This window comes from Ostrea edulis, chromosome 2, assembly GCF_947568905.1.
Source record: "Ostrea edulis chromosome 2, xbOstEdul1.1, whole genome shotgun sequence".
Taxonomy (NCBI): Eukaryota; Metazoa; Mollusca; class Bivalvia; order Ostreida; family Ostreidae; genus Ostrea; species Ostrea edulis.
The window spans coordinates 100,683,222-100,708,031 of NC_079165.1; the positions used below are offsets into that span (position 1 = coordinate 100,683,222).

Below are 24,810 nucleotides of genomic sequence, written 5' to 3' on the forward strand. Positions count from 1 at the left end.
ATTTTCACTTGGCATAAGATGTATGTGTACCTAGTTTGGTGGTTCTAGCCCCAACTGTTCGATCTGTATCCTGCTACTACAACCTTGACCTTGTTGCAATATCCTGGGGCTTAAGGTTAGGTTTGTATTCTGCCTATAAGGTTTTCCTACTGTGATACTGCGACCTTGACCTTTGACCTAGAAAAACAATACGCAACTTCCTCTCATCATGGTGATCAAGTTGCAATATCCTGGAGCTTACGCTTCAGTTTGTATCCTGCCTACGTTTTCCTACTAAAAAATACTGCAACCTTGACCTTTGACCTCTAACCTTGAAAAATAATTGGCATCTTCCTCTCATCATGATCAAATTTACCAAGTTGCAATATTCTGGAGCTCAAGGTTCAGATTGTATCCTGCCTACAAGGTATTCCTACCAAAAGATACTGCAACCTTGACCTCTAACCATGAAAAACAATAGGCATCTTCCTTTCATATACCAAGTTGTAATATCCTGGAGCTTACTCCTTCCCACAAGGGTTTCCTACCAAGTGATACTACGGCCTTGACCTTTGACCTCTAAACAATAGGCATCTTTCTCTCATCATGGTGATCAAATGTACCTTGTTGCAACATCCTGGAGCTTATGATTCAGTTTGTATCTTGCCTACAAGGTTTTCCTACTAAGTGATAGTGACCTTGAAAAACAATGGGCACCTTCCTCTCATCATGGTGATCAAATATACCAAGTTGTAATATTTTGGAGCTTACCGTTTGGTTTGTATCCTGCCTACAAAGGTTTCCTACCATGTGATACAACGACTTTGATCTTGAAAGATAATAGAAATCTTCCTCTCATCATGGTGATCAAATGTACCAAGTCATAAAATCCTGGATCAAATGGAGTTGACGGACATGTAGTTCCATAATACAGCAGATGTTCAATTATATAGCTGTGATTGGATTCTATTCATCTATAAGTAGGCCTATGTGTTTGTGTTTTGGCTGGTCGGCAGGTCGACTCCTATTTGCCAATAGACAGGTCGGCAGCTATTCTTTATTTTGACCCTTTGTCCTTAATGTAAATTTCTTTTTAAAACAGGTGGATAGGTCTACCTGCCAACCTGTCTACCTGCTGATCCATCGACCTGTCGATGTTTATATTATTATTTCTATTATATCTTGTAGTATACATTTATGCGCATTAATGCACAATAATTCGTTGTACTACTTTGTCCGTATACTCCACTTGAGCTGCTTACGGTTTGGTCTGTATCCTGCCCACAAGGTGCGGACAGACAGACGGACAACGCTATACCATATTACCTCCCGTCTTCCATGAGCATACGTATAAAAACAATGTCTCCTCCTCGAAACAGGGAGATATAATTCTAACTAATGACTAGCCTACACAATGTTAGCTGCAGATCTGTAGCTCTCTGTGAAAATATCTCTGGTCTGTCCCATTATTTTACCAGAGAGCTACAGATCTGTGGCTAGTTAATACTTTAAATATGAGACTCTGTAAAGTTCTGGTACTAAAACATCTCTTGAATTTTCTTAATTGGGGGTTTAAAGAATCGTGAACATCAATAAATGCACATTATTTTATTCCACACCATTTTACTGTCAGAATTTTTCATAAATAGTTCACACAAAAATAAAAAAAATAATAAATCCGTACATATATGACAGCAAGAAATCCTACACTAGCTGTTTTATGGAATGACTACACACATACAAGATCTGATTATAGACTGCTTATAGTAAAGTCTCCCAAATGAAGCACAAGCTCTATGTAAGTTATCTTATACAGGTACATGTACCAGTTGTATTGACTGACCCAAAAAATACCAACAATAACAAATGCACAAAGGAGAAAAGAAACTGACTAAGCTAAATCTAAATCCATTAACTCACTATCTCTTTATGAAACTGTTGATTCATATAAGATATACACAAAGTTTTAATCAAACCTATTCATTGGTGTTAAAGATATACTTTGGACAAATTATGTCTACAGATGGACGGAAAAACAAGGTAATTCCAGTAATATATACCCCACCCCCCCTTAAATTTTGTTTGTGGTAAGGGGGGGTGGGGGTATAATAAGTCTTTAAACTTCATTTCCGAGACTTAATTAAAGATCTTTACATTTAAACGTATACATGTACATCTTAAAATGTGTACATCTCGCTCACAAATGAGATTCCATGGTTGACATACTCATAAATGAGAACACAGACTGGCTTCTTAAAAATGTGTGTTCCAAATTAAGATAGGTGGTGATGAATTCTGGGAAATCTAGCCGAGTCACAATTTCCTGAAATATATGAGCAGAGTTGAGGAGCCTCTGTCTGTCATTTTCTGTCACAAACTGAGAATTCTCCACAGACCAGAAACTCTCCTGAACTGTCTCCTTGATAAGACTTTTAACCATTGTCATGGTTACTTGTTTGCCAATGTCCTCTAGAACAGCTTGGAATCTGATCCACTGCCAAATCTAAAGAGTATATGTAAGTACATGTAAAAGACATGTATAAACACGTAAAAGTGCATGCTACATTAGGCCATTCCAGATTTTTTTAAATTTCCACCCATTAATATCCTTTAACAAATAATAAAACTCTACTCTGTAGGTCTGCTTTGTCAGTTACATTGACCTTTCTACATCAGGTAGCTTGTCTTGTAATGCATTACAGAAAATGCCAATGTAATGTCTTTGTATATGCTTATCACAAAACAGTGCAAGGACTTTGAAACAAGGTCATTTGACAAAGATCAAGGTCACTGATCAGAGCTAGTTTAAATATCAGGACAACCCTAGTTTGTTTTTAATGTACTATTTCCATCACTGACAACTGAAATGTATTCTTTTCCTACCTGTGACCTGGATATTTCTGCAGTAGCCGAGTCCTCTACTGCTCCTTTGAAATAGTAATGACCGACACCTGTAAATCAGAAATATCTCCAAAAATAAAAAGGATGGAGAAATTATCATATTTCTTAGGTAGTCAAGCTTGAATTAAACATAAGATTAATGCTATTATTCAACAAGAGGCTCATGGGCTATGGTCACATGATTATCACACAACAAAAAACTTGTATTGGAAAAGTTACTACATTGATACAATGGGTGCATCTTTCAAACTCGGAGAGCTGAATGGATCAAGTGTTACAGCCTAAGGGGGGAGATCAAAAGATTGAAGTCACTGAATAAATCTTCCTTGAAATAGTATGGGGGAGGGGTAAAAACTCCCACAAGTTTTGGTTATCTAGCATAGATTTCATTATCAGGGGTCAACATTAACGTTTGTCCGCTTGTTCGGTACCAGTGGAAAAACATTTCGGACAAGTGAATATTGATGGGCACTTGTCCGATTGGACAAGTGCTTTTTTATGTAAAGAAGTCTCCAAACGATTTTGTGAAAAGTTTATCGGTAGTTGAGAGTCGGAAGTACATGTGTAATGCATGGAAAATGAACTTCGATCTTGATATCAATCGCTATGTAAACTAGCTGAGTCAAACTCAATCGGGATTGGTGTTCACTTATTGTGTACTACTTTCAATCCATTCTCTACCCAGAGTTCCGTGCACTCCGTGAAGCTTGCGTAACGTGCCCTCTGGTGAGAGAATACTTTCATGGATCTTACGAAGTCATTAATTCAAGATAGGAAGTCTAGATAAAATTTTGTTTTATGCGTTTGTTGTTTTTATCAAGAGAATAAGATTTTAAAAAAAATGAATCAAGCAGGTATAAAAATAGACTATATATTAAGTAAATTAAATACAGTTTTCAAGTTGATAATATTTGATCCTTTTTATAAAAAAATTTCGGACAAGAGAAGTTGAAGTTCGGACAAGTAAACATCGTTGTCATTTGTCCGAATGGACAAGTAGGAAAAAAAGTTAATGTTGAGCCCTGATTATAGTACTGTACACAAATAAAATTTGGAATGAGTTAACATTTTTAAATGCTTCTATTTTCCGTCAGTAAAGCACGCTTTGTTGCAGTGAGCAGCTATCATGTTGTTTTCAACATCAACTACAAAAACACACGCAGGAGTTGCAGCACTTTAGCAGGAAGAAAGTGAACAGAATTGAATGTTACTAATAACATTAATTTTTACTACATTTTAATGAATGGGTACCTGTAAAATGCAAAACGAAATCGAAATGAAATCTACCAAAACGAAACCCACCGAAATGAAACCTAACGAAACGAAACAGATTCTTTTAACCATAATGATTAGAAATGGTATCTCAGGTCCCTGTGAAAGTTATCACATATAAATGAAATTTGTCTCCCCTTTGATGTAGTCTTACGGGTTCACTGATATAAAGTTGTAAACATTGGTGGTGGTGGTGGTGGGGTGTGTGTTTGCACAAAGTAAATATCCTAAGTTGATTAAATTATACTAAGTGCAATAAATTTTGGATCCAAAAATTTCATCAGATTGGGGGGTTACAGGTTGGATGTCAGGCAGGGAAACGAGAGGGGGGGAGTGTCACTGGCGTTGGGTTTGTATTTAGTATTTTTTTGCTCTAAAGACAACTGTATGTATACATATTGATATTGTTGGATTTACAAGATAGTCAAATAAAGTGGCACAAATGTTACAGAATGGGTGTTGCTAAAACGCAGAATGGAAAGGGAATTTAAGAATTAGAATAATTATAATGTAGTAAAGTTAACATTAAAAAATCAGACAAATATGCTTTATTTTGATTAAAATCAAGTTTTAAAAACTTGTTAACAAGTGGTAAAACAATTTTATCTTAAAATTATGTGCCATAAATTATCAAGATTAATTAGATATTTGCATAAAAGTTTTCAAAGCATTTTTACCTTTTTCACTTTTTACATTGACAGCGGTGAAGTGTTAGCGAGCAGAAATTAAAGAATGGAAACACCCCCCCCCCCCCCCCCCCCCCCCCCCGCATTTTCAAGAGGTTATCATTCTGTGTAATATCAAGTTAATAAGTAGCTGCAGAACTGTAGCTCTCCGAAAAAATTATGTTGACAGACCGGTCTGTCAACATAATTTTTTTCGGAGAGCTACAGTTCTGCAGCTAGTTAATAAGTACCTTGAGTTAATTCTTAGTATATTTAGATATCATAACTTCATTTACAGAAACAAGTGCCTGTAATTTTTTTTTATGCAATACTAGTCCCCCTATTGGCCCCCAAGTTAAGTTGTCTGCATAATATTCTGCATGAATTATCTTATGTCAACAGTTTATGCACAAGAATAACTAGGTTCCATAAAAAAAGCCATGTATGACAGATTTAAATTTCATATTTTGTATGCCCAAAGGCCATAACTCAGGAAAAAATCAATGGACCGCAACAAAATTCAAACATGATCTGTAACTTGTGATGGCAAAGCAATGTACCAAATATCAAATGAATATCTGCGGCATGAAAACAAAAATTGCAGAAATCTGAGTACATGCAAGGACCTATATATTAACGTTAGTATATAGGTCCCTGGTACATGTATTTGAGTTAATTTTTCCAAGTCCATGGGCCATAATTCAGCAAAACAAAAAAATCAATGGTCTGGAACAAAATTCAAACATGATCTGTAAGTTGCCTGGTAAAGCAGTGTACCAAATATCAAATGAACAATTATGTGCTAGTATGTCGAAAAAAGTGTGGAAAACTGAGTATTTGAGTTATTTTTCTAATTTCAAGGGCCATAACTCAGCAAAATATCAATGGACTGAAACAAAATTCAAAATTGATCTGTAACTTGTCATGGTAAAGCAATGTATCATATCAATATCAAATGAATATCTTCAAGCATGATGAAAAAAGTGCCCAGCTGACAGACAGAGGAACAAAGTACAAACCTAAAGTCCCCTACTGGCGAAGTTGGCAGGGGACTAAAAACAGGATGCAGTAGCCCCCCCCCCCCCCCCCCCCCCCCAAGGCAACTCAGATAAAAATACTACAAACCTCTAAGCCAAGCTTCAATAAATAGAATGCCGACAGCAATGTTATGTTTTAGCCCTGTTTGGGTAACACCTCCCTTCAAAAAGAAAAAAAAAGTAATTTAATGACTCCAACTAAAACATTATCAACATTAACAAACAATTTAGTTTCCTTTTGTTACTTACAGACGGCATTAGTAACAAATCCTTATTCGTGACCTTGACCTCTGCTCTTAACTTGGAAAACTGATTGTTTGATGAAGTAAGTCTTTTCCACATCTGAGAAGGAAATGGAAGGTATTTTCTATGAATTTGAAAATTCTACAGATAGCAAAATGACACATTTTCTGAGTAACTAATTGTGTCATCGATCTTCCTACTTTTTGGCATGGTTCCACCAGTCGCACATCATACACCATGAATCCGTCAATACCTGCTTCTATCTCTACCTGCTTAGCTCTGAAATACAGAATTCAAAAGTACAGACATGTAATTTGAAATACAATGAAAGAAAGCAGAGGTGAGTATGCGCACATACCCCACACCCCAACATTGCTTGATAATGCCTCGTATAATGAATGGTACCGTAAAGCTATGCATTACTGCAAGAACAGGACAAACAGGCTCAAAATTCTAAGTTCAACAGGGGCATAACTCCCACAAAAATGATCTAAATCAGAATTTTCTGGGTATATGCACATCTACACAGTGTCCTTATTAACTAAAAAGTTTCACTAATTCTGTTGAACGGTCTCAGAAGAGTTGTGCTGACAAGAAAAGGACAGACTGGCTCGAAATTCTAAGTTCAAAAGGGGCATAACTCCCAGAACAATAACTGAATCAGAATTTCCTGGGAATATGCACATCTACAGTGTGCCCTTATAAACTACAAAGTTTCATGAAATTCTGTTGAGCAGTCTTAGAGGAGTTGTGCTGACAAGAAAGGGACTGACAGACTGACTGATGGGTCAAACACATTATACTTTCCACAACTTTGTTGCGTGGGGTATAACAGGATGGAGTGTATATCTATTTCATAAGACTAAGAGTTCAGGGCAGCATTGGAAATTGAATCAAATAGTGGGTGATTTTCCTGCAGCAATGCAAGTATCTGAATAGCACCTCTACTACCTTAAGACCTTATCTTGAATTATTTGATATCTTTTGTGATTTTCTTCTGATGTTTTGGGGAGTAAAAGAGCTGCCATTCCTCCTGTTGCATGGCAACCACGTTTGTGGCAGGTTTGTACCACCAGATCCATGTAGCTCTTCAGAAAATGGCTATCCATGGAGACATACTTTTTCCTGTCTGGTAAAAGGAAATCCGGACGGTGACCTGTAAAACATTGGGGTATTCAATAAGTAAATAAACATGAAAAAAAAAAGCCCAAAGTTATCTTTTTCACCTTGGAGTATGACGCCATATAATTCACTGACATAAACTGAGTAAATCATAAACGAATACATGGTAAGGCTCATACATGCACCAAAAACTAAGCTTATACTAAAATCTATAGCTACATTTTAAGAGAGTAAAACTGAATGGCAAATGTGCTTTGATCAATACAGTAAAAGTCAGTTACAACAAACATGCTTATAATGAATTCATGCTTACAGTGAAGTGATTTTCATTCTCTGTAGTTTTAAAATTATGAAATTCTTGAATATAACAAATTAAATTTATAATAAATCAAAATTGTTTATGTTCTAATTCGACCAGTCTCAAACTAACATAAAATATTTACTACCTGATTCAAAATCATAACACTTTTTATGGGTAATTGCTCCTAGACTTGCACAAGGATTAACAGGGTTGTTACATGTAGAATCCTTTTCTGTGTCTACGCCCATCAAATCGTTTTCGGAGTCAGACATAATACAGCGTGTGAACAGCGCAAAGTCTTGAGCTTGAATGACTGAGAAACAGAACCTGCTAATCATGCTCTACATAACCGGTCTTACTGGTATGACACGCCTGAATCCCTTTACAAACTATAAATAGCATCCACGTGTTCGCCGTAACAGGTTAGATTTATCAACCTGCAATAAATATGTTTGTCCCCAGCACTTCACTATAAGTGTGTTTTACTGTATGGTGATACAATTCAATTTCTCTTTCTTTCATCACTCTTCTCCCAATATCACATTATAGTTTAAAGTTTTTATTCATTTTCCAAAGAATTTATTTTCATATTTCAATATTTTGTGCAATCTTTATATCAAGTCAATTTTCTCACAACACTAATTTGTGAAGTCCATTGCTATCATCACATTTTTAGCTCACCTGAGCTGAAATCTCAAAGGAGCTTTTCTGATCACCTGTTGTCTGTCGTCTGTCTGTCAACTTTTCACATTTTCGACTTCTTCTCTAGAACCACTGAGCCAATTTCAACCAAATTTGGCCAAAAGCATCTTTGGGTGAAGGGCTTTCATTTCAAGTTTGTTCAAATGAAGGGCCATCCCCCCTTCAAAGGGGAGATAATTACAAAAATGCAAATAAAGGGTGAGGTCATTTAAAAATCTTCTCAAGAACCACTGAGCCAAAAGAGCTGAAATTTACATAAAAGCTTTCTGACATAGTGCAGATTCAAGTTTGTTAAAATCATGAACCCTGGGGGTAGGATGGGGCCACAATAGGGGATCAAAGTTTTACATACAAATATATAGGGAAAATCTTTAAAAATCTTCTTCTCAAGAACCACTGGGGTAGGAAAGTACAAATTTATATGAAAGCTTCTGACATAGTGCAGATTCAAGATTGTTAAAATCATGACCCCCAGGGGTACTATGGGGCCACAGTAGGGGATCAAAGTCTTAAATACAAATATATAGGTAAAAATCTTCTTCTAAAGAACCACTGGGCCAGGAAAGTAGAAATTTACATGAAATCTTTCTGATATAGTGCTGATTCAAATTTGTTAAAATCATGACCCCCAGGGTAGGATTGGGCCACAATAGGGAATCAAACTTTTACCTATAAATTATAGAGAAATTTTTAAAAAATCTTCTCAAGAACCACTGATCCAGAAAAGCTGATATTTACATGAAAGCTTTCTGACATCGTGCAAATTCAAGTTTATTAAAATCATGGCCCCCGGGGGTAGAATGGGGCCCACAATAGGGGATCAAAGTTTTACATACAAATATATAGAGAAAATCTTCATCTCAAGAACCATTGAGCCAAAGAATTTTACATTTATATGAAAGCTTCCTCACATAGTGCAGATTCAAGTTTATAAAAATCATGGCCCCTGGTGGTAGGTTGGGGCCACAATAGGGATCAAAGTTCTACATGCGAATATATAGGGAAAATCTTTAAATATGGGCCAAAGTGACTCAGGTGAGTGATGTGGCCCATGGGCCTCTTGTTTAAAGAACACAATCATTTGTTTTCAGAATTTAGACAAATGTGTCAGTCTTCAGTATTCTTCTTTCGTAAATTTGACATAACATTTCTAATACAGATGTATTTATCACCATTATTAGCAATGTGACAATTGCTTTAGCATCACCAAGATTTTATAAAAGGGAGATAACTCTATATAGTACCCGCAACATTATTCTTGACATGATAAACGATAGAGCATGATACACGCACGATAGGATAGGATACACGCATGATACGATAGGATACACGATAAACCTGATAAACTCAAAACCTGATAAACGATCTTCATGATAGACCTGAAAAACGCAAAACACGATAAACGGAAAACCTGATAGAAATGTTGTAAATTTAGAAGCAATTTAGACAGAATGAAATTTTGATACCTACAACATAATTACATTATGTTGATAATAATACTGAAGGATTTTAATATTTATCATATACCTAATACGTATAATTTCTTTAATACAAGGTTGTACTTTTTTTAAAAAAAATATTTTTAAATCAATTGTTTTATGTCACCACAGCTAAAATCAGAAAACTAATGTATATACGGATTTTAATTCGTTATTTGATATATATCTACATGTATATGAATTTTTTCAGCCAATGATTCTAAAATTAATCTATCAAATAAAAAGTTGCGCTCCGCTCAATCTTCTGAGAGTTGCTACATTGTTCCTTTTAACAGGCATAAAACTTTTAGTGATAGAAGTTTCGGAACCATTGGTCCGAGACTGTGGAACAGTTTACCGGCTGAAATAAGACAGTCCAAATCTTTACATACTTTTAAAGCCAAATCAAAAACACATTTGTTTAGACAGTTTTAATGTACATGTTTTTAGTTTAGTATATGTAGAGTGTGTTTGCATGTATATGATGTATTGTTTTATTCTTTTAAAGCTTTTTATATTATACATGTACAATGCCATTGAATACTTTGTGTAAAATTAGGCGTTAAATCAAATAAATACAGTTTCAGTTACAGTAAAATTGAAATACATGTATTGTCACCTAATGTTTGATATATAAATCATACAGGGAATTAACAAAATGTAATATAATATAGTAATATCATGCTTCAGTAGATCTCTTATTCTAATGTCTATTATCTTGAATGTGAAATAAAACCAAGTAATATTTTGTGTGTAGCGAGGAGGGGGTTATTTTGCATCATTAGCTCTATGTTCACCGGTCATTCAACAATTACAATTATTTTCATCATGACTGCTTTAAAAAAAATCCATTGCACTACACCATATCGTCATACGTTAGATATTTCTACACTATGAGTGATAATTGATAGTCATAAGTAATTGGAACATGTTTATTATGTCTTCGAACACAAAGTGTCGGAGACATATTGTTTTTGCTCCGTTTCTTATTATTCCGTCCGATTTCAGCCAAATTTAGATTCTACGGTTTTTTGAGGATCCTGAGTGCATATCTGGCATCAAAAAGCATTTCTGACATGGGGAGGTGTTCAGAGACATTTGTGTTGGCATCCCAACACAGTTATAGCTCGTTTGAATTGATATCTAATGACAAAAAATAAATAAACTATGGGGAAAAAAATAAACAAAACCCGGCTTTTTTAAATTCGCAATTTTGAAACGCTATGTAAAAAATTCAAATAGTCATCAAAACCGGCATAAATTTCCAGTATCTACCCATACGACTATTGGTACATGTACAACTGTACATGTACAAGTAAAAAAAAAACAACCACACAACTGAGTCATGCCCAGCTGAGCACACTTTTGGGAGATGCAACACCATTGCACCCTTTCAAAACTTAGTCTTCTAATTGTGGGAAATACAATGTCCCTGAGAATGTTTGCAGTCAAAACACGGGTGATACACAGACGCGCACAAGTTCAGTAGTTGTATATAAATATAATACAGGGGGAAAAATCGGAAGAAAAAGAGCCTTTATCAAAATATATGTAATAAACAATGTAATTTACTGACCTCGCTTTGCTTGGCAAACCACTCCCTACTTTCCAGACTACTTAGAATGAAATTGTGATAAATTTTCACCCTCACTGGACAGACAAATAGTTTTTCTTCTGCCTAAAATCAACAGCTTTATGTTCTCCTTCAAATATACTGTCTTTCCTCGATTCTTAAAAATAGCTTCTTTAACAAAATGAATAAAGCTTTCAAAAAGTATCGTACATTTTCATTAGACTTTAATACAGTGGAGCCTTGGTAATCCGGACGCTTCACCTTCTGGACGATTTTTCTAGGGAACGGAATTTTTATACATTATTTTGCATCATTAATCCGGAAATTCGCATTCTGGATCCGGACGGTCACTTTTTACTACAAAACATTATAATGCATTGAAAATTGTACCGTTAATCCGGACGGTAATTTTGTTTAGGGAAGGTCTATGTCGGACAATTTTTGCAAGGCGTAAATTATAAAGAAAACAAGCCAAACTGTCTAATTGAAGCGATTACCTGTACCCTGTCAACACATCCTTCCAATTAGGTGGTGTGTGATGATAAGTCCGTTAGATAGCACGTGTCGATCAAGACATTGTATTGCCAATTTTCGCACATAAGATCTTTAGTGCGTGTAGTGTTGAATTTTGTAAATAAATCTGTAGCATATTATTTTATAGTCTTGATCAATACCCTAATAGTATTAATAAATTAAACATCATGCCGTAATGATAATTTTTTTAGCCTCTACACATATCAGTTGTACTGATTCGTAAATTGATATCGGCTTATTCAAATCTAAAGAGTGTAAATTATACTTCTATATTCTGGATTTTATACTGTTGATTGGCGTGAAATATACATGCATGTTCATGCACATGTATATGTAGTACAAGGTTTTAACGTTTAGAATGTCACGCATGTAGAATGTACCAGCGTACGATTGATTCTTGTTACGATGTTGTAGAGCTTTATTGCTTTCGAATTTTTAAACTCTGGGTAGAAGTGAGAAAATTACCATTTTAAGGAAAATGACAATTAAATTCTGTATGTACCTGTAATGTTAGTTTCACCCGAGTTTTGTTCCGTTATTATCGCATCATGAAAATAATAGGTGCGCGTGACTAGATCAAAGCAGTAGTAGGTCTTGATATTACGAGCTTAAATGATTTTGTTCTTCCGATATTGTCTTGGATAATTATAGAATAAGAAATATAAACTCTGGCAGATTGAATTTCGGTTAAAGAATGTTGTCAACTGACATGATAATCACGAAATTCTTATATCAACTTTGGACGACGAAGATTGTTTTAACAGACCGCCGAACCCGTGAATCGTGACAGATGGAAATTACCGGCCTTTTTAAAAAGTAAAAGTGTGATGAAATGTTTGAAGTGTAAATGATTATGTTAGTTACTAATGATTTATTTACTTATAGTTCCATAAGTGCTTCATTATTTGTTTTAGTGCATACGGTACTGTAACATAGTTTTGTATATTTATTTGTAGGGATCATATGTATGTACAATGTAAGCACAGGCAAATACACTGAACACGTACATTAAATTTTAGTGCTTTGAAATACATGTAAATGTTAACATTATCATAATTTATTTACTAATGCAAATGGTGAAATCCAATGATAGAATGTGTTTAATTCATTAGGCATCAATAAAGTAGGCACATATTGGTTACTTATGTAAAGATAGAAAATATGCGATTCAATTATACGGACGCTTCATTTATCCGGACGATTTTGCTGGGAACCAAAGTGTCCGGATTAACGAGGCTCCACTGTATACAATCCCGATAGTTTCCAAAAGCTACACGATAAACGATTTTCACGATAAACGGAAAACCTGATACACGCAAAATATGATACACGATAGACCTGATAAACGCAAAACACGATAGAAAACGGAAAACCTGATAAACGCAAAACACGATACGATAGAATACACGCACGATAGAACACGATAGGAATGTTAAGAATAACGTTGCGGGTACTGTACAAGCATATATTTTGATAAAATACAAATCACAATATGACTACAAAAGCCAGATCAGACTAAAAATGACATGTACTACATATCCAACTCATCAGAGGTTTGTTTTATGACACAATTGATCGACTTTATCCAATCCATGTTAGTCAAGTTTGTATTTGCATTGATACTTCCTCCAATGTGGTGAATATGGTGACTAGTAAATAGTCAAGTGAATCTACAAGTCATTTCTTAAGAATTCACATCCAAGAATATCAAAACTTCTCTCATGCTTAACTTTATATGTGACATCTAGTAAACAGAAATCGATAGCTCAGATCAAACTAGAAATTGTTTTTCAGAAAAACAAATGTCTCCCAGTTTCCCCAAATTGGAAGTGCTCCAAATGAAACCTCCTCCCCTTAATGTATTGCATGGTATGGAGGAGAAAGCATGAGCAGGAACATATACATTATGAACTCCAATAAGCCATTTAGGAGGAGAAGTGTTCACAAACTATTTTACAACCTCCACCTCACAAATCAACAATAACTTTAAGGATAACAATTGGACCCTCCTGTCTCTACAATATGCACATCTGCAAATGGCATTGGAGTATTGTAAACAGTTTCAAGTCTATCGGATAAGTCATATTGGAGGAGAAGTGTTCACAAGCTATTTTAACACCCTCCATACCTGTTTGATCCACAATAACTTTTAGGAAAATAATTGGATCCTCCTGTCCCAACAATATGCACATCTACATATGGCAATGAAGCATTGTGCAAAGTTTCAATTCTATCCAATAAGCCATATAGGAGGAGAAGCATTCATAAGGTTTTGTGACAGACAGACGGACAGAGAGTACAAAAGATATGTCTCCCCCTGGAAGAGGGGAGACATAATTCACCAAGCAGCAGTCATCTTGATACTACATGTAACCTGGCAACAGAGACGAACAAAATTTTAAATATATGTTGACATTGCCATAAGCCTGAAAATTGTCAAATGCTATACAGATTATTGCTCAGGAAAAGATGTGCGCATTTGTCGAGCAAAATGAAAATGATATACATTGTGTATTATTTTAAGATGAAAAACATACTTGAATATGAATTTGCTCGACACATGCGCTGTAGGTTTTCTGAAAGGAAAACCACCTGAATTTGTGGATATTTTCATTGAAAATGGCACTTTTGCCATTTTATGCCAACTTCAAGCTCTCATCATATGACACAAATCATTTTGCTGATCAAAGTGAGCGGATTTTGGGTTTGCTAATCTATTCCTTATTTGAATGCCAGGGTTTGAGCTCCAAGTGAAATCATCGATATTTTGGGCCAAATGACTTTAGAAACTGTACCTACTTCTTTTTTAGACCCATTCCCAAAGAGACAGATTGACATATTTTTTTTACACAGCTGCCAGGATATGAATATCCAACACATTTAGAAGAATTTCACAAACACAAGTATTTCACAAGGTAAATTACATGTACTTGTAATATGCTGTAGAAATTGAATTATAAGCATTGACACTATAAATCATTTTGCCCATCAAAATATCAACAATAAAATATACAATGTACAGTAATTGCAAACACAGGTGCACATTATATTTTACTTTGCATTAGATTTAATGCGAAGTAAAATAATGCGCATTAGATTAATTCGAATTCAATAGCATTCACATGGCGGTAATGTGGAGTAAACTAATGCGCATTAAATTCACATGCCTTTCCAAATTAACAGGATATAAAAAAAATAAGACTAAATTGATTAATGAAAATTTGTTTTTTTTTCAAATATGACTGCATGGTGAGTCCTTTGATTTTCTTTTTCTTTATACGAATGACTTCCAGGCTACTCGATTAGTACATCGGGGCGAAACCACTCGACTATAAGGCAATGTTCTACCTTATGTTACCTGCATTGAAATTGGGATGAAACCACTTGGTGCGAATCCACTAGGTGCGAATATGTAATCGGGACGAAACCACCTGCATTGGGATATAGCTATTAACACCTTGGTAAACCCTGGCCACTCCAGGTAAATGACATGTTTAGATTAGGCTCCACCTACATTTTCACTGACCATATGGTCATGAGATGGGTCTTGAAGCCATGATTTGTAGAAATTTGCTTCAGGTAGCCATCATCAGACTGTGACATACTTCCTTTGCATTGTATGAATAAAGGGTCTTAATTTAAAACTGTGACAAGAGGTAGATAGACAAACCAAAAGTTCTGTGTGTAAAATAGTTCCCCAAATTTGACAAAGTTCAACAACCTGTAAATATTTAAAACATTAAAGAAAATTAAATTTAAAATTGTTGAGAATCAAAATCCTTGCACTATGCACATCTTCATGTTATTGACAAAGACTCTAGCATCTAAACTGTGAGAGGAGTTAAAAGGACAAACCATGTCCTTTATTTAAAATCCTTGCCACATGCACATCTTCCATGCCCATATAAACACTGTAAAATAAGAAGGTTTTTCACTTGAAAATTGTGGGAGGAGTTTACCAGACAAATCATTTACTCTCTATGTAATATTTCCTCAAAAAGGACTAAATTCAACAACCTGCTATTTTCTCAAAAATTGAAGGAAATCAAAATCATTGCCACATACACATCTTCAATATCCATACAAACACTCTGTAAAACAAGATGGTCCTCACTTGAAAATTGTGGGAGGAGTTTGCCATACAAATAATGTACCCTCCATATAACAATAAATTTCAAATAAAGGGGCAAAACTCCTGCAAGAGAGGTCGAAATGGATCAAAATTGCAACATATGGTCTAGAGTGATCCACAAAGAAGCTACATAGCAAGTGTCAGCTTGATATGTGACAGAGAAATGAAATTATGAACAGAAAACCCCGAACGGATGGATGGACAGTCAGACGCACTATATAATACATCCCGTCTAAAGATGGACGTATAAAAACAATGCAAATATGAAATTGAGAATGAAAATATGGGTCGCAATGCCCAATGAAATGGATTGTACAGGTGTCCAATTAAGCAGTTTCAGGGGGCCTTGTCCCCACCAGGGCTTTACCCTTGACCCACTGGGGGCCTCAAAACTGCCTCAAGAAACCCAGTTATTACTGCCACCCCCATCGGTTAGAAATTTCCGGATCTGCCACTGTTTTCAGTGTGTATTATCTCTAAATAATCAACGTCTGTCTCTCTCTGTTTTCAGAACATACATTGATAACTGTCTGCTATCAAATTATGCATATTAAGTGCATAGTACCTTTATTTTCACATACTATCAGAAATATGATGGTGGCATATTCCACTTTCCATGAACCATTCAGTAAATTGTTGGTAACATCATATAAAGTACAGTGGAACCCCGTTATTACGTTCCCCCTTTATTACGTTAGTCCACATATTACGTTGGAATTTCAAAGCACAAAACCATTTCTTAACAAACCTATATAAAATAGACCTCGTTATTACGTTGTCCTAAAATGCCGGGACTCGATATTATGTTGTAAAAATTCCGACAAAAACGTTATAAACCCCTAATTATTCAATAGTGATTCTCAAAATAATAAGCCATTCACACTGTATCTATATCTTAATAAATGTCTCCATCACAGCGGAATAAAAAAAAATTTGGACTAGAAAATTCCTCTCTACCAAATTTATTTACAACTTCTACTAAAAAAAATGTTGAAGACCACTACCTACTAATGTACATGTAGTTTTGAAGTCGATGACTAATAAGTCATTGAATTTCCTGTGTACCTGTAAGTAACCCTGTAAAGATTAATTTTCTCTATCCTTGGATTCAGCACATAAATAAAGCTGATCCCTGAACCCATGATGACGGTTATTTTGATGTTTTATTGGTAGCTAGGACTACCTAGTAGGCTGTACCCCTACCCATTTCATATTTCATCTAAAAATGTGTATTTTTTCCACACACACATTGAAATGATAGAAAGGTAAAACAAATGATTCAGAATTGTTATTTCAAATGTGGGAATACGTCGAGGTCATCAGGTAGGCGAGAGTATCAGGTAGGCTTTGGTACAACACAGGAACATCACATCTGTGATTTAAAGATCAATAGAAATATCATTATCACATTTTACAATTAGAAAGCTACCTACTCAGGATTAAGCATATTTTTCAAGTATCCATGTGCGTCATCATTATCAAAAGCTTGATCACATTTTGAAATATAATTCATATTCCCTTCAATAACGTTTAATTATTAGCTAAGTTTGTATGGAATTGATTGTCTGTATATTGAGCAGAGTGATAGGCTTGATTTCAATCAGACTGTAAGATTTCCATTTTCTTACCTACATAATTTTCTACACTAAAATTTGCAACAGCACATGGAAGGTAACTCTGGGGACATGGTACAAATTGTACAGGGACAACATTTTAAAAAAAAATATCTTCTTGTAGTACAAGACCTTTAATAATAACAAAATGTACAAAATTGAAAGAAATTAAAGGACACACAATTTTTGAAGAAGGGCTGAGAGTGCTACCTCAAGTCTCTTCTCAAATATGTACATATAAATTCCAATTTTCTAGGCTACTATATACACAATACATGTATATTGATTTATTGGAAACAAAAGGCAAATGCTTGCCTTATCATGTCTTAGGGTCTCTTATTAAAAAAGTGATCTCCTTTTATTATACACCCAACAATGTATCCTTCTTTGATACTGTGGATTTCATAGCTGTGATTCCGGTTTTGATGTGTAGCATTAGTTAGCTGTCTGCATGGTTTATCTGAATTTAAAGAAGTAGGTACAGTTTCTAAAGTCATCTGGCCCAAAATATCGATGATTTCACTTGGAGCTCAAACCCTGGCATTCATCAAATAAGGAATAGATTAGCAAAACCAAAATTAGCTCAGTTTGATCAGCAAAATGATTTGTGTCATATGACGAGAGCTTGAAGTTGGCATAAAATGGCAAAAGTGCCATTTTCAATGAAAATATCCACAAATTCAGGTGGTTTTCCTTTCAGAAAACATACAGCGCATGCATCGAGCAAATTCATATTCAAGTATGTTTTTCATCTTAAAATAATACACAATATATATTTTTTCATTTTGCTCGACAAATGCGCACATCTTTTCCTGAGCAATAATCTGTATGACATTTGACAGTTTTCAGGCTTATTTTGAGAAAAAGGCTGGAAATGTCTTATTCATGATGTCATAATTCTATCCATTTAGGAATATCATTCTGATTTTCTTGACATAGTATACCTGGCATATATTTTACTTTCTTAAAACGCTGATTAAGGTTAATTCCACACACATTTTATAAAGCAGGGTTTGACATTTACTTTCTTGAGCACTAGACCAGTCAGGCTACTTCAAATGATTTTTACTAGACCTGACCTTACATCCACTAGCCCTGACCAACTTTCCAAAGAAAAGAAACCCTGATGGTTTCTCCATATTTAAGTACTTAATTCAAATTACAAATGTTAAGTTAAAACTAAAACGTACTTAATTGTCTCAAAAACATCTTTAGTCTCGTCATTCAATGTGATGCTTTTAATTTCAAACGCATTCTTTAAATTCTACGCGGCACAGAAATTCTTTAGTCTTTTGTTAGAATAAAATGACCTCAACATCTTTTTCAAAATTTCTTTTTCATAACCCCTGCTTTGTTTCTTCCCAATCTACTCCTTTTTTTTCTCGGAACATCCTTCCTTGAGGACGAGAAGTTGACACATTCCCGCACATGTGTCAACAACGAAAAATGGCTATTTACCATTTAATTTATTCATTTGATAGACACATTCTTATATTCAATTAAAATAAACTATTTTGTTTTTATTTAAATGAAAATAAAACAGTTTATATCTATTTATCCGAAATATAACTTTACACCCATTAACAAAGAGTAAATGTCGTAAAATATCACTTCCGACAGCGACTTATAGATTAGAACTAAAAATAGAGATTTTGTCATCACGCGCTTCAAAATTGCTCGCAAACTCTTTACAGTTATTTTTTTAAAGTTAAAAATAAGATATCTTATGGTTTAAAATAAAGTTTCTTGTTTATTTGTTCAACACGACCAGTCGGACTAGTGAATCGACATTTTACCCGACCGGACCTATCATTTAGTAGACTCGGTCAGTCGGACGTGCCTTAGTGTCAAACTCTGTAGAGAGAAAAAATTTGGGCCTTTTTATGTATACAATCATATCTTGTTCTTACTATTGCAATGTACAGTCATAATTTTGCTACAATTTAATTTTTGTTATTCCACGGTTATAGTATATGGTGAAAATTAGAACTACAGTCAATATAACCTAGTTATGATATTTACATGCAATGAACACAAACACCATGAGCTGTGTGAAAACAGATTCTAAAATAAATTACAGTGAAAAAATTACCGGAAGGGAAATTAAAGCTGGATAAAATATCACCATATTGCTATATTAACAAACATGTACAATGAAAAATGACTATTAACATTATGAAGGGGCCTCCGTGGCCGAGTGGTTAGAGCATCATGCTCAAAATCACACGGCCTCCCACCTCTGGTTGGCGCGGGTTTGAATCCCAATCGCGCCGGTAAGTGCCAAAGTTTCCCAGTTTACCTGCGGAAGGTCGGTGGTCTCTTCCCAGGTACATTGTATCTGGGTTCTCTCTTCCACCAATAAAAACTGGACACCACACTGAAAAATTGTTGAGTGTGGCGGAAAACAGCAAACAAACAATCAAACATTATGTACATCTTACCAAATTTGTTGATAAATGAGGCAGAGTAATCCCAGATCCCACAGTTTAGTCCCAAAGAATGATCCCTCAATGCATACAATATTTCATGCATCTCAAAGGAGGCCAGCACATTCTCTATCAGCACACAAGCCTTCACACACCCATGTGGTAACTTCAGCTAGAGCGAGAATAATCATCATGAGCAAGATTCATGAGTAAAGGGTAAAGGTGTACTGAAATTTAAGTTTATGAGCAATACAGCCCCACCTACATTCTTAGGGCTGGAACACTTGAAAACGGTTACAAGTTTCAGTTTTGTTAAACCCCTAATCCTTATTACAACTCTGCACTCAGTTTATATGCTAGATGTTCAGAAGAGGAAGATATTTAAAGATGAATGCATAATCACCATGCAATCTTTCTCTACAGGGCCTGAACTCCTGGTTCTGGGGTGACGGCAGGAGCACAGATTTTCAATACATTTTCACTATATGATCCTTACAGCCCTGTCCTGGAATCTGAATCCCTGACCCATGAGTCAAAAATTTCATTAGCCTCCATGCTCAATATAGATATTCAACACGATTATTTCTTAGATGTTCAGGAATAGTGAAGAAGTGTTTTTCACATCAATTTTAAAAGCTACCCTATGCCCCAATTTTTGGATATTAGGAATTTTTCAATTCTCAACTCTTTGAATAAAAAATTATAGAACTATTGATTTTTTGTGATATACTTCTTTTAGCATTTTACATAATACTTTGAATCATGTGACATAGCAGGTATGTAATGAAAGGTGAAGATAACGAACAGTGATCTTATATAACTCTGATAAGCAATACAATATAGAGAGTTGGGCAACACGGACCCCTGGACACACCAGAGGTGGGATCAGCTGCCTAGGAGGAGTATTTTTTTTTTTATTATTATTATTATTATTTTTTTTTTTTTTTTTTTTTTTTTACAATTTTCGTAGACTCTTTCATGATCATTATCACTTAGTTTTAATGCTAGATGCCCTGGGAAAAAGATTTAAAAATTATGCATAACTTCTACAGTACCCATCACATGCTCATTCTAAACATCCATTTAGTTTCAATTTAGTATCAACAGCATTGAAGATGTTTTTGAAATGTTTTACATATAAACACTATAAACCCAGTTTGGCCCCGTCCTGGAGTCAAAACTCCAGGATTAATGAAATTTACACTTTTGGTAGATGCCTTCATGCTTCACATCACTACATATTTAGTTTTTCCTAAAGATGTGTGGTTGTACAGAAGAATTTTGAAAAATGGTAATTTTTTTTACAGGTTTTGGCCCACTGTGGCACCAGGGGTGCAGGAGTCCTTAAATTTACAATTTATGTCCCCCTTGTCCAAAAGATACTTCATACCAAATTTGAAAATAATTGGAATGGTAGTTATCAAAAAGAAGTTAAAAATGTTCAATCGTTAACGAACTATGCATGACGACGGATGCTGACCAATTGCACCAAAACTAAGGTGACCTAATTAGCCTAGTTAAATCCAGGTATTTGTCACTTTGATCATCTGCCACTGCTGCTATAAACATATGACACGATCATCATCAAAGTAAAACGTACAGAATGTTCTTGACAACATCAGTATTATGTAAGTACTGCAACTGAATGTAAACTTAAAGAATATCTATCTGCTGTGTTCTTAATAATTACACTTGAAAGATACTGTATGGATTTACACAGGGGGGTGGGTGGGGGGTTGCTTGAAGAGAAAACCAAACTAAATGATTTAACAAATTGCATTGAAAGTATAGAAAATTAGCCCTCAGTCAAATCAAGGTATTCGTTGCTTTGATCGTATACACATATACTACTGCTAAACATAACGTGAACATACGGAAATGCTCTGGACATAGAAGTACTGCCGCTAACATAAACTTTCGGAATATTCTTCACAAATATTAGTAATATGTACATGTAAGTATTGCAACTGATTGTAAACTTCAAGAATATATATGTGGCTGTGATTTCTGATTTAATTTGAATGATACTGTACATTCAATATCCTGATTGCATATGGAGGGAGCTTGATGGGAAAAAGTAAAACAAAAAATTACATATTTCAATGAACATGGCATTATGAACTATCATTTTCCATGATACGCAATATGCAAGCAGATCAGCAATTGTGGTTCATAATGCCATGTTCACAGAAAAATGTTATTTCTTGAATATATACCGGTTCAACACACTGTGTACTGATGCAGCGGGAGTATCTACTTGGTGATTCATGCTGTTAATTTGTTGAACCCACACGAAACATAGACCTCTGAAACACACACGTGAAACATTTACCAATCCTTTTCCCTATTGTGCAAGAGCAAATGTTGTAAATAGAGAAATCAATTTTATATGACTCAATGTTAAAAGTATTCAAACATATGTACAAGAACATGAAGCATCAAACTGTAAGTAATGCTGTTCCAAACATCCGTTTGTAATAAGCGGCAGTCTGCTTCAGTTTTAGCCTATTCCAAAGGGAGTTGATGAACATAATTCCTACTTGTTCTCTTATAAAACAGTCTTATTTCACTGCCAAAGACAAATATCAATACAGCTAAAATATGACTGTCTAGTCAATTTAAGAAATGGGTAATAGTGGACATAGTCCTGATAATATTGGACATGTTCAAAATTTAGAGCAAGCGTCATCAATTAGCACTATCCATAATGTTAAATACAAGTATCAATAATCAATTAGCACATCTATGACAGCTTCAACGTCATTAAAACAAACACTGCTGAAACATGTGTACATATAAGTACAAAACGTGGACCTGACAAAACATGGTGCACAAGTTCACCAGTCCGGGCACTCCCCTGAACCTCCCACATAGTGTACTCCTACACTATTATAGATACCTACCCTCTTCTCTGTCCAGCTGAAAACAGAGTCCCACAGTGCTGCCTCTCTACTGCCTTCAAGCTAAAGAAAAATGTTAAGTGATATTATGCAAAGTATTTTTTAAAAGACTTTTGATTGTTAAAGTACTTAACACTGGAACATGTATATCAAATTTTTTAAAAAGTATATTGAGAAAACCAAAGAGTAAATCATGTGTATCAATTTAAAATGGTGGCTGAATGTCTAAACTCACTTTAGATAGGTAAAAATATGGTCCACTTTCTTTCTTCAATAAAATATGGGCATTGTGGTACATGAGCAGTCCAAAATCAAACAATGGACCAGGAACTTCCTTTCCATTCACCTATAGAAATGTTAAACTGGAGATTGTCATTCTGGTTTTCTCTTTTGTTTATTGAGTAAATTAAGAAATAATGGTTATGTTATCACATTGTCAGTGAAGAATTTGAGAAAATTTTTCCGAAATGATAAAAGATTAGGGCAAGACAAGAACCAAAGTGTTCAGGAACACTATATAATAAAGCAGTACTTACTCTCTCTCTCTCTCTCTCTCTCTCTCTCCCCCCCCCTCTCTCTCTCTCTCTCTCCCCCCCTCTCTCTCTCTCTCTCCCCCCCCCTCTCTCTCTCTCTCTCCCCCCCCTCTCTCTCTCTCTCTCTTTGCGATTCAGTTTCCCAGTTTAACACATACAGTCAGTACTTTCTCTCTCTCTCTCTTTCTCTCTCCTCTCTCTCTCCCTCTCTCTCCACCCCCTCTCTCTCTCTCTCTTTGGATTCAGTTTCCCAGTTTAACACATACAGTCAGTACTTACTCTCTCTCTCTCTCTCTCTCTCTCTCTCTCTTTGCGATTCAGTTTCCCAGTTTAACACATACAGTCAGGTTATGTTCCACCATGTTCCATGCTCTGGGTCTCAACATCAAGACAGGGGCATCCTCTATGTTTGGTACGCCTGTAATTCATCGAGAGAATGTTCATACGTACATGTACAGTCCTACTCTATCAGTAAATCAGATTTCAGTCTCAGTCTTAAGTTTGGTGTGCCATAAAAATTTCTCATCTCAGTCTCTGATTTCTAATTTAGTCTCACTTTTGAGCTCGGAAAGTTAGATCACTAGAAAGGTTGTGAATTCAGGCCCCACTCATGCCATGCTCACATCAAACCTAAGACATAAACATAGGTAGTGATTGCTCCTTTGCCACTCGCTCAGCATTTAAAAGTGAAATCACTTGTCCTTTGGACATGACCTTAAAAATGTCCCATGTCGTGGCAGGGGTTGGCATGTTAAAGAACCTTACTGCTACGGACATAACCGCTAAGTATAGGTCTAAATGTGTGGTACTTCTCCTACAACTGGTGATGTCTCAATACCAGTCAAAAATTCTTGATGGGGCATAAAACAAACAAACAAACAAAACATGGTGCTGACAAACAGACAAACAAACACAATGCACTATACTCTCATAGAACTTATAAAATAGAGAGAAATTAATTGTAATATGAAAATATTCATAAAAAGTATGTAACTCAGTTCCCAAACCACAAGTAATCTTCAATCAAGTGCTTGACCTAATACCCTTAAACACCCCACTCCAGCAATTATAAAATGATGCAATATTAAATGTTTTGGATAGCAAGCAATATCCAATGCCTGGACCATGTATTTGTCTCATCTGTGCTCTCCTGTCTGATTTCAGTGTAATTTTGTTTTGAATTTCACAATAAAAAAATCTTTGATAGATATTGGATATACAGAATACCTGGCATGATGTTGTGCACTGCTCTGTACACATTGTACAATCCTTGTAGCTGATTGGCCCAGGTGGGGCAATGCCCATCATCAAAGTCAGTCTGTAAAGAAAAAAAAAACAAGAGTACCGCAAACGGTACATAATATGCCCGTGAAATGCTTACATAGGGTGTTTTTCTTGT

At 35.3% G+C, this 24,810-nt stretch overlaps 1 protein-coding gene across 4 annotated transcripts in view; it reads right to left on the bottom strand.

Moving 5' to 3' along the window:
* Positions 1-1,572: 1,572 nt before the first annotated feature.
* LOC125679090 (malate synthase-like) overlaps positions 1,573-24,810 on the bottom strand; it is a 45,194-nt gene continuing 21,956 nt past the window's right edge. For all 4 annotated transcript variants that reach the window (XM_048918033.2, XM_048918030.2, XM_048918032.2 and 1 more), the window contains exons 5-15: positions 24,639-24,729; positions 23,753-23,829; positions 23,114-23,224; positions 22,882-22,941; positions 19,994-20,150; positions 7,049-7,253; positions 6,298-6,376; positions 6,104-6,196; positions 5,943-6,015; positions 2,863-2,930; positions 1,573-2,482 (exon numbers count right to left, since the gene is read on the bottom strand). In XM_048918033.2, coding sequence (XP_048773990.2) covers positions 2,177-2,482; positions 2,863-2,930; positions 5,943-6,015; positions 6,104-6,196; positions 6,298-6,376; positions 7,049-7,253; positions 19,994-20,150; positions 22,882-22,941; positions 23,114-23,224; positions 23,753-23,829; positions 24,639-24,729 — 1,320 coding nt within the window. In that variant the 3' untranslated portion in view covers positions 1,573-2,176. The remainder of the gene's footprint in view (positions 2,483-2,862; positions 2,931-5,942; positions 6,016-6,103; positions 6,197-6,297; positions 6,377-7,048; positions 7,254-19,993; positions 20,151-22,881; positions 22,942-23,113; positions 23,225-23,752; positions 23,830-24,638; positions 24,730-24,810) is intronic.